Genomic DNA, 11,597 nt, shown 5'->3' with positions numbered 1-11,597 from the left:
ATTCTGCACAAAATGTTTGCATGAGCTTGGTTTATTTTTAGCAGTTTAAACTTAGTAAAACATTTCTACTTTAGACTTTTTCTTTGTTCTTCCATTTCGCCGCCGATAAAATATGCAAACTATTTTCTCTTCTATCCAGTGAGTAAATCAAATTCCTATATAAACATGTCAATATTAACACTTCATTATAAAATTCTACATTTACTTAAAGTAATAAACAAACAATAACAATGAAATTTTCATATTCTCTATCCAAACGATTTTTTATCCCTATGTTGGCCATACAATTCCTCATCATACATAGTGCTTCGTCATTAAACCTTACCAATGAGTATCTTAGCCACAAATGCCTTCTTAATCAAGGGAAATATAACTATGGAAGTCAGTACGAGGAAAACCTCAATTGGATCTTTCGTAGAATTCGTACAAGTCCTTTTGCTATTACTGGTTTCTCACACATAAGTGTTGGAGAAACAGCAACCGATTTGGTTATTGTCACTACCCAGTGTCGTGGGGACACTTATGAGTCTAAATGCCGTACATGCATTGACACAGCAATTGCAGGGGTAAATGAGATTCCATATATTTAAATATGAAAGTTACATTATTTTCAGTGTTGAAAAATCTTATCTTTCAGCCAAAACAAAAAAGTTTATATGAAAACAAAAATCAGATTAGAGAAATTTGAAAAAATACCAGCTGACAAATTTTGACATTTGTTAAAGATAGGGATCAGACAATTATCAAATATCCAGATATCCTGAAGCTCTGATCTGTATAATACAATTTCAGATCAGTAAATACCGGATCCAGATCCGAATATCTTGATTTTAAAGTTTGAATATCTGGACTTTTAAGTTTCTTTAATATATATAATATTTTTTTAAATAACATAAATTTCATAGATAAAATTTAAATTATTTTGTAATATTACTTTTACCTTTTAAAATATTATATTTTATTTTGGAATATATTTTAGTTTATATTATGCTATACAAATTTAGTTTAATATTATTATAAATGTTTTATCATCGTATTTATGGATTTGTGTCCAAGTATGAATATCCACTGATAACTTTTTAGATTGATATCTATTATCTATATATCATAAAATCACGAATTCGAATATGGATAGCCAAACATGATTTTGATGGATCCGGATATCCTGAAATTTCTGATATCCAAATTTTCTTAATCCTAGTTATATAGATATCACAATTTATCATAAATTGTTTAGAAATCAAATTATATTGAAGATGTTTTTATTAACTACAACTATGTCACTAAAGGTTTGTTTATACAAGTGTGGTTTCTTTAAATCCTTAATTTTCAACATTCTCCAAATCATCAAAACAATAATTTCCTATACAAATAATTAGGAGAATAAATCTTTCACTGAAATATTAAATCATCATTTAAAGTGATATAAAACATATATGGTTGTATATTGCAGTTTCGTGAGAGATGTCCGAGTAACAAAGGAGGAATAATATGGTACAATCAATGTCTACTCTATATTAATACGATCAAAGAAAAAATTCCAATCAAGATTAATTACAAGAATATTATTTCTATGCGCAACCCAAATAACGTGAGAGGGGAAGCAAAACTGTTCGCCATGAGGGTGATGGATTTTTTCTCTGAGCTAATACTTAAAGTCGAGAAAACCAACAAGTATAGACTCATATATTATGCTGCGGGGGGAAAAAAGCTCGGTAAAAATACAATATATGCAATGGTGCAATGTTTAGAACTAAGAATAGATTGTAAAGTTTGTTTGGCATGGAGTATCACAAAGCTTTTCAAGAACGAAGACATTAAACAAGGAGGGAGAGTTTTGGGTACGGACTGTAATGTAAGGTACGAGCTATATCCTTTTCTTAGGAGTTAAGCATTTTTAAGTTATGTTTTTTTTTTGCTGAAATGTAATATCCATATATTAATAAAAGAGTGTTTACAAAAACAGATAAAAAAAACTGTTCAGAAGTTCAAAATTGAGTTTACAAGTTCAAAATTGAATCTTTAACATTGATTTTCAACTGACTCGGAATTCTGAAGCCTATAATCCAACGGACTTGTTTTCATCCTCAGTTTCTGAAAGCTTTGCTTTAATTATTTCATTCAATTGCTGATATGATTATGAATGATGTTTGGCAAAGAACAATACTTAGGTTCACCCCTGAGGTGAACTTATAAATTCACCCCTTTCCTTATTTCAATCAAATTGCCATAAACATTAATATCACATTACAAATAAATTATAAATTACAAAAAAGTAAATTTTAAATCATAAACTCTAAATTCAAATCCTAAATCCAAATTTTAGATTTTAAAATTTAAACAAAACCCTAAACCCTAAATCCAAACCTATACCCTAAACCCAAACTATATACCCTAAATCCTAAATCTAAATTTAAATCCTAGACCCTAAACCCAAACCATAAACCCTAAACCCAAACTCTAAACCCTAAACCCAAACTCTAAACCCTAAATCCTAAACCTTAAACCCAAACTGTAAACCATAAACCCGAACTCTATACACTAAAATGTATTTGAAAATACATTTGATGATCATTAACCCAAAGGTATTTGAAAAATTTGGGTTTATGATTTACATTTTGGGTTTAAGGTTTAGGATTTAGCGTTTAGAGTTTGGGTTTAGGGTTTAGAGTTTGGGTTTAGGGTTTATGGTTTGAGTTTAGGATTTAGGATTTAAATTTAGATTTAGGGTATAGGTTTGGGTTTAGGGTGTAGGTTTGGGTTTAGGGTATATTTTAAAATTAAAAATCTAAGATTTGGGTTTAGGGTTCGAATTTAGAGTTTATGATTTAAAGTTTACTTTTTTTGTAATTTATAATTTATTTATTTATGTGACATTAATATTTATGGCAATATAATTAAAATAAGGAAATAGGTGAATTCATAAGTTCACCTCAGTCACTTAAGGTCTGTTCGTTTCGTAACCGCAAAGTGTAGCGGCGACGGCAAACAATTGTACTACGACGGACACCTAAATAGCAGAGTCGGAAGTTGCGGTAGACGCTACTGAATTGCCGGAGACCAAAAAACGAGACACTTGCGTCTATTCTCCTTGGTGTTTGTTGCCGCTGCGACTGAAAATAGGTCAGCGATTTCTTACCGGTGGTGTATATTACCGTGATAAAGGTTGATTTTTTTGGACGCTGCGGCTAGAAGTGGCGATTAGGAAACGAACAGGCCTTTACCGAGTAATGAGGCTGCTTGTTCAAACTGCCATTACGTTTTCTCAATATCAAATATATGGTTGATTAAAAAGTGAGTTTGACAAGCACCAAGTTATGATCTTTTAACCTCGTACCTTTTATTGTGCATTGCATGATCTACCAATCCAAGTTTATCTTCTCTCAGCAGCTCAGAACAGAACATGTCCTATAATTTACGTGAATTCAGTTCTGTTGAAAACTTTGAACCAGTTGAAAATTAAAAATCGAGGTTTTAAGGTTGAGATGCCTCTTTATCCTTATTTCAAAAAGGAAATTTCGTTATGCATGCAACACATAGAATGGGCTTTTAAAATCATATCCGATCCCAGAAACGGAAACAATCTTGTACAAGAAGCCCAGATTCGAATCCAAAGAGATGTGCAATCTTCGATTAGCGGGAGTTCAGAAACTTCTCACACAATTCGAAACCACAAAAAGATGACGTCATCGGATGACGTACGCCTCCTCTCCCACGCCGGCGACGTTCTTGGCTCAGTTAGCTTGCAAGCCTCACACCGTTGAGCTTCAGCGGTTGAGAATGGTTTACTGTCTCGACACTTGGGAGTTTCACGAGAGTGTTAATAAACAAGCGTTTAAGGTTTTCGAGAAGCTGAGTGGCTATGGTGTTGTTGCCGGAGTTTAAAGACGGAGAGGCGGAGCTGGGGATGGTTGTGGCTATTTTTAAGGCTGTGGCGATGAGTCAGCAAGGGGATGCTAAGATGTATAGAAAAGTACTTGTCATCCAGTACTTTTTTATATTTAAATAAAGTTTTATACAAACTTTGTCATATTTGGTCTAATTATAAAATTATGTATAATTTTTTTATAAATATACAAAAGCATAGAACAAGAGAAAGAGAGAAATTTTTTTGGATAGACCTTTTTAGTTTATTTTCACAAAAATAGCTCTAAAAATGACTAAAAGAAGTTTTATTAAAAGACAAAATATGTATTTATATAGGTTAACTAATCTAGACTTATGGTTTAGAGTTAATAGGTGAGTTTTAGGGGATGAGGTTTCAAATTTCAAAAAATAAAATTAAAAATTTTAAAATAAAAATAGACTATTTTGATAATCTTATTTTTAGGGTTATTTTGTGATAAAAACATAAAAAGAACTATTTGAGAAAATTGTCCAACAAAAAAATGATCGGGAGAATTACCAATTGTGACTCAAAACTTGGAGTCAAACCCAAAAGAGTACCCCAACTTGGGTCAAAGGCAAAAGTAACTTAAAAGGCTATTGAAATTACAACTATCTCCTTGTGAACAAACAAAAAAATGGATTTTTTTTTACGTTTCTACCCCTCGCAAGTCGTCTGTAAACAGACGACTTGAAAATAAGTCGTCCAGACGACTTTAAGTTAAGTCGTCTGGACAGTTATTCTTAAACATAATTTAAAAATTTTGTAAAAAATATTTTGATAAGTGAAAAATTGGAATTATGTAATTAACATATGTCTTAAGAGATATAAATTAATATATAACAAATTTCAATTGTTTTCAGCCCAGATGAGTGAAAGTAGTGAGTCATGATATTCTTTAGTTTATGTTTCATCAACATATGTTGTAGTATTGTATGTGTTCTTAGGGTTAGATTTTGGAAAGCATTAAAACCGTTTTTGAAAATTTTTAAAATTACCTAGGCGTGTTCGTTTCTGTGTATAGTAAACACTATTGAAGTATAATTTGATTTTATAACGTGGTTAGTAAGTTAATTTAGTCATTTTAGTTTAGGGGTTCATTTTAGGGTATTGGACGACTTAATATTTAGTCTTCTGTTCCCAGACGACTAAATATTAGGTCGTCTGATGTACATTATCAGCCAGAATAAGTCGTCTAAACCGGACCAAACCTTAAAGTTTACCAATGTACTTTTAAAGCTAACCGGATTATTTACCCAATATATAAGGTGATTTTTTTTTTTTTTTTTCATTTTCCGCGAACAGAAACCCTAACAGTTCTCTCTCACCGGCGATATCAAAGGCGATTCGAATTCCCACTATTTCCGAACAACCATCGTTCTCAACGTCGGCTATCTATCTCACTTCATTCTCACCGTTGTCGCCGCAGCTTCTTCTAACCCTAGCGCCGCCGATTCCTCTAAACCCTAGCGCCCCCGCTTCCACTATTTCCGAACAAACCGTCGCCCTCGCCACCGTGCTCACCAACGTTCTCACCGCCGCTTACTCTAAACACTAGCTAGCACCGCCGTTTCTTCTAAACCCTAGCGCCGCCGCTTCTTCTAAACCCTAGCGCCGCCGCTTCTTCTCTGTAAACCGTAGCGCCGTTTCTCTGTAAACCCTAACGCCGGTAAGTCATCAAACTCGTGGAAAAGATGAACATAAAACGTTGTCTCTTTCAATTTACTCATTCTCACCGTTTCACGTTTATTTTTTCAGATCTATAACCACAATGACGAGTACTCGAACTCCTTCTGCGACTAATCAGGTCCGCTTGAAATTTTTCTACTGGAAGACTTGTAAGTAAGTCGTCTGGAAAGTCTTCAACCTGGACGACTTAGTACGTCCATTTGGAAGACTTTCCAGACGACTTAAATATAAGTCGTCAACTAAGTCGTCCAGTTGGACGACTTTCTAGACGACTTATATTTAAGTCGTCTACTAAGTCGTCTGGAGTAACAATTAAGGCGTGATTGATTTAGCTTGTGTTCTGACTTCTATTGTTGTCTTTGATTATTTTGCAGACAAAAAGGATGGATATTCCAGAACTCCCCCGTAGGTTATACACATTAGGGGAAGAGCCAGAACCCCACAATAGCATTTCGTATCATACGGATAACACGAAGTTGCATACTGCTCTTAGGGAAGCTCTCACTGATGCTGAATTTGAAGAGCTCAAGGAGTCGAGATTGGGAGTTTTCATCAAGTTCAAGGAGCAGGGATTTGGTTGGGCTTCAAGGCTGGTTCACCACTTGCTCGGTTTAAAGCTGGACATTAAGAAGAAGTACGAGATGTGGTGTCTCGTTGGTCCAGAACCTGCGAGGTTTTCACTGTTAGAGTTTGAAAACATCACTGGTCTAAACTGCGACTACATCGAGGACCTTGAGACACCAGAATGTGAAGTTACCCCACAGATGGTTTCTTTCTGGGAGATGATGGGAGTTCATCGGGAAGCTGGGCCAAGTACTGATCAGATAATAGCAGCACTGAAGAGATGCGGGGATTGGTCCAGGGAAGATCGCAAGCGACTCGCGTACCTTTCCATCTTCACTGGATTCATTGAAGGGAAAAAGTTCTCAAGCGCTACACGAGCTACTCTCGCAAGGCTAGTGATGGATTTAGAAAGGTTTGAGAATTATCCATGGGGGAGAGTCGCGTTTAAGGTGCTGATGGACTCTTTGTGGAACAAAGATATTACTGGCTGTTACACCGTGGATGGCTTTATACAAGTTCTTCAGGTCTGGGCGTACGAAGCTATTCCGGGATTGGGTGCTAGTATTGGTCTACCCAGAGCAAACAGTCCGTCTCCACCGATTCTGGCTTACGACGGCAGCAGAGGCCGCAGATTCATGAAAGCTGCTATCTTGAGTCAGGTACCTTTCCATCTTCACTTAATTAAGTCGTCCGGAAGGTCTTCCAGCTGGACGACTTAGTAGACGACTTATTATAAGTCGTCTGGAAGGTCTTCCAGCTGGACGACTTAGTAGACGACTTATTATAAGTCGTCTGGAAGGTCTTCCAGCTGGACGACTTAGTAGACGACTTATTATAAGTCGTCTGGAAGGTCTTCCAGCTGGACGACTTAGTAGACGACTTATTATAAGTCGTCTGGAAGGTCTTCCAGCTGGACGACTTAGTAGACGACTTATTATAAGTCGTCTGGAAGGTCGTCCAGCTGGACGACTTAGTAGACGACTTATAATAAGTCGTCTGGAAGGTCGTCCAGCTGGACGACTTAGTTGACGACTTATAATTAAGTCGTCTATTTAGTATTTTGTTTCAAATATCTAACTCGATTCTTCTTCTATTTACTGCAGACCCGCGTGATCAACTTTGTTGAGAAGGACATTAGTGAAATGTGGCCAAAATGGGACTCTGAGGTTGATGACGTGCCCGCGGAGAACATCATTAAAGTGATGTATGATCGGAGACCGTGGAAGTGGACCATGGATTGCTGGGAAGTCACTGGTACAAAACCCAAGTTTGTGACTCCATCGAAAAGAGCCAAAGAGATGGTTGTGGAGGAGGTGGAGGAAGACAATCAGAGACCTCGGAAGAAAGCTCGTAAAGAGGCTCCTAAAGAGGCTCCTAAAGAGGCTAGAGAAGAGGCTCCTACAGAGGCTACAGAAGAGGCTACAGAAGAGGCTAGAGAAGAGGCTAGTTGGGTGACCAGAGAGGAGTTAGAAAACATGTTCAAGGACTTAGGTGACATGATGAAAGAGGGGTTTAAGAAGTGCATCAGGGAGATTAGGAAGATCTCCGATAGATTGGAAGCTGTGGAGAAGAAGGTTGGTGTCACCAATCAGGCTACCCCTCAAGCCCCAGAAACCGGGGTTAGTAAAAAACACCCTACCCCACAAGCCCCAGAAACCGGGGCTAGTAACAAACAGACTACTCCTCAAAAGGATCAGCCTCCACTTCAAACCAATCATCCTACTCCTCCCACCAGACAGCCTGCTCCTCAAAAGGCAAAGCCTACTCCTCAAAAGGCGAAACAGCCTGCTCCTCAAACTAAACAGCCTGCTCCTCAAACTAAACAGCCTGCTCCTCAAACGAAACAGCCTGCTCCTCAAACTAAACAGCCTGCTCCTCAGACGAAACAGCCTGCTCCTCAAACGAAAAAGCCTTCTCCACAAAAGAAACAGCCTTCTCCTCTGCCCAAAGAGGTTAATATCAAATCTTTAAGTCGTCTGGTCTTTGTATAGATTTGTAAATATATAAGTCGTCTGGAAGGTTTTCCAGCTGGACGACTTACAAATAAGTCGTCTGGAAGGTTTTCCAGCTGGAAAACCTTCCAGACGACTTATTTGTAAGTCGTCCAGCTGGAAAACCTTCCAGAAGACTTACAAATAAGTCGTCTGAACTCCAGCTGGAACCAAATCCTCTCCCAACTTTTATTTAAGTCGTCCAGGGTTAACTTGTTCTCTTTTATTGCAGAGATTGTTGCCGGAGGATACAGCAGATGAGGCGATCTCGGTATATAAGATCTTGCCGGAGGATAAAGCAGATGGTGTCACCTCCAAAGAGATTGTTCCTCTCACTTCCACTGACCAACCGAGCTTCGCTTCCAACGATCAACAACCGAGCTTCGCTTCCACCGATCCAGCTTCAGCTTCAGAACCGAGCCTGGTTGTATTGGACCAAACAGCTCCCACTGCTTCTGTGCGTGCAAGGAGTGAACGAACGAAGAAACCTGCTCCCACGCAGATATCTCCTTATACGGCAGAGAGAAGGAAACTCCTTAGAGTGGGAAAGTATAATCCATTTCCCACACTAAACAGACCTAAGATGAAGGAGCTCGCTGATTGGTTGAAAACTGATCCGTAAGTGATTGCTTTACCCATAATAGCTTGATTTAGTCTACCAAAACTGATTGCTTTTTTGTTTGCAGTGATTATTTCACTAAGGAAGAGGACAAACCACGTACATCACCAACTTGGTGGTATCAAAAACTCCGGACATCCAAAGCATGGCTGGAAGACGTAGTAAGTCTTCTGCTTATCTTTAAGTCGTCTGGTAACTTGTCTTTGTATAGATTTGTAAATATATAAGTCGTCTGGAAGGTTTTCCAGCTGGACGACTTATTTGTAAGTCGTCCAGCTGGAAAACCTTCCAGAAGACTTACAAATAAGTCGTCTGGTAACTTGTCTTTGTATAGATTTGTAAATATATAAGTCGTCTGGAAGGTTTTCCAGCTGGACGACTTACAAATAAGTCGTCTGGAAGGTTTTCGAGCTGGAAAACCTTCCAGACGACTTATTTGTAAGTCGTCCAGCTGGAAAACCTTCCAGACGACTTATTTGTAAGTCGTCTGGAAGGTTCTAACTTGTATTATTTTATATGCAGCATATAGATGCTTGGATGAATGTGCTGAGGCAGAGGTATAAGGAGAACCCACAATGTTTCCGGAGCGAGCGAATGTGCTTCCTGGATCACAACTTTACCCAGTCTTGGAGAGAACAGTATCTGGTCTTCAAAACATCGTCGTCTGATCACAATGGTTTAGGAAAAATGCTACCTAGTGGGGCGGCGAGTTTGTATGACGGATCAATGCCTTCATTTTGCCAATCAAACAAGAAGTGGGGGGAGGACATTGATGATATCTATGCGCCACTGAACTTGGACAACAAACATTGGGTGGCTATTTGGATATCGATCCCTAAGAGGCACATAGTCGTCTGGGACAGCATACCTTCAACTACCATACCAGAAAGATGGGATGAGATAATGGAGCCTTTTCTCGAGATGGTCCCTTATCTGATTGTGGAGTGCGGAGACCAGATGCATGGGTTGGAGCGATACACTTATGAGAGACTCCTCAAAGATGTACCCACGGCCAACAATGGTGATTGTGGCGTGTACGCTGCAAAGTACATTGAATGTCATGCTCTTGGGGTCCCCTTTAGCCCTAAAGACTTTGCTAGGTCCAATGCGAAGACTATGAGGGATACTATGGCTTTGGCTATATGGACGGAGCTTGTTGATCAGCATCTGAAAGATAATGAGGATGGTGGTATGTTTGTAGGCATGTATGATTAGATACACAAATCAATTTGTATAGATTTTTTAACTTGTATAGATTTTTTAACTTGTATAGATTTTTTAACTTGTATAGATACACAAATCAATTTGTATATTTGAACTATTTGTATACACAAATCTATTTGTATATTTGAACTATTTGTTTACACAAATCTATTTGTATGTTTGTGGGCATGTATGATTTATTTGATTTTCTAACTTGTATAGATTTTCTAACTTACAAATAAGTCGTCTGGAAGGTTTTCCAGCTGGACGACTTACAAATAAGTCGTCTGGAAGGTTTTCCAGCTGGACGACTTACAAATAAGTCGTCTGGAAGGTTTTCCAGCTGGACGACTTACAAATAAGTCGTCTGGAAGGTTTTCCAGCTGGACGACTTACAAATAAGGTCGTCTAAAAAAAATAAGGTAGTCTAAAAATAAAATACACTGGACGACTTACAAATAAGGTCGTCTAAAAAAAATAAGGTAGTCTAAAAATAAAATACACTGGACGACTTCGTAAAAGGTCGTCTAAAAAAAAATACACTTGAAGGGATAGTAGAAGGTAGTCTAAACACTGGACGACTTAAATACACTGGACGACTTAAATACACTGGACGACTTCGTAAAAGGTCGTCTAAAAAAATACACTTGAAGGGATAGTAGAAGGTAGTCTAATACACTGGACGACTTCGTAGAAGGTAGACGAAACACTGGACGACTTAGAAATTAGTCGTCTGGACGGGTAATCAAGACTGGACGACTTATATTTAGGTCGTCTGGACAACTAGTCAACTGGTTGTGTACATTGTGGTTTCGTATGGCCAGTTTCCTTGCAGTTTGAGCATCTCCGTGCCCTGTGTTTCTTCCTGGGTTTGTGTCCCCTCATCCTAGATAGCTCCAACCAAGATTGCCATCTTGATTTCTTCTGTCTCCCCGGACCACGCTTTACGTTTGGAGGAAAGCATTCTCGTTCCTCAATATGTTGTGACACGATAGGATATATATTCTCTGAGTATCCTGCATACAGATGATTCTTTGAGTAAAGTGGACATACAAGTGTGTCGATATGCACACCAGCATGTGTTCCAGCTGCTATAGCATGAGAGCAAGGTATTTTCTCCACTCCATAGACACCACAACCACACTTTACATGTTCCAAATCAACCGCACAGTCCATTTTGCCACCTTTGACAAAGAAACGCCATCCATCAATTGGTTCGACCGTCATCGTATCCGCTATCTCTGATCGAACAGCAAGCAAGTATTCAACACCCCGGCTATGTACAGTTGGGAGACTCAAAGCATCTTGTCTCCTTTTCCAATACCATTTTCCTAACTTCTGCCTTATGAACTCCAGCAGGAACGGAATCGGAAATCCTCTTGCTCGCTTCAGTGCGGAATTAATAGATTCAGCGATGTTGCTTGTTTTTATGTTGAACCTGTTCCCCTTACAATAAACCCTTGACCATAGCTTGGCGTCGGCCTTCTCCAAATACGTTGCAAGTTCCGGGTTTGCACTCCGTATCTCAGCCATGTACCGGTTAAAATCGTGAACCGTGTGCGCATAAGCAGCCCCTTTCACCAAGTACATGAGATGTTTCCCTTTAAACTTTTTGACAATGTTATCTTGAAGGTGATAATAACAT

At 38.4% G+C, this 11,597-nt stretch overlaps 1 protein-coding gene across 1 annotated transcript; it reads left to right on the top strand.

Annotated features, from left to right (window-relative positions):
• Positions 1 to 156: 156 nt before the first annotated feature.
• On the top strand, positions 157 to 1,891 carry LOC108841180 (putative cysteine-rich repeat secretory protein 35). Its single transcript, XM_018613960.2, has 2 exons — positions 157 to 566; positions 1,454 to 1,891. Exons 1-2 carry the CDS (start codon positions 231 to 233, stop codon positions 1,889 to 1,891), a joined length of 774 nt encoding a protein of 257 aa, XP_018469462.1. The 5' UTR covers positions 157 to 230.
• The last annotated feature ends 9,706 nt before the right edge of the window (positions 1,892 to 11,597 follow it).

The sequence above is a fragment of the Raphanus sativus genome, chromosome 2, assembly GCF_000801105.2.
Source record: "Raphanus sativus cultivar WK10039 chromosome 2, ASM80110v3, whole genome shotgun sequence".
Classification (NCBI taxonomy): Eukaryota; Viridiplantae; Streptophyta; class Magnoliopsida; order Brassicales; family Brassicaceae; genus Raphanus; species Raphanus sativus.
Note: the sequence above shows the minus strand (reverse complement) of the source record. Positions and strands in the feature narration are given on the sequence as shown.

Excerpts from the sequence above, each read along its gene's own strand:
- LOC108841180 (XM_018613960.2), top strand. The coding sequence starts at position 231 with ATGAAATTTTCATATTCTCTATCCAAACGATTTTTTATCCCTATGTTG. Across the intron at positions 567-1,453 it reads TTGACACAGCAATTGCAGGG|TTTCGTGAGAGATGTCCGAG; the intron begins GTAAATGAGATT and ends TGTATATTGCAG.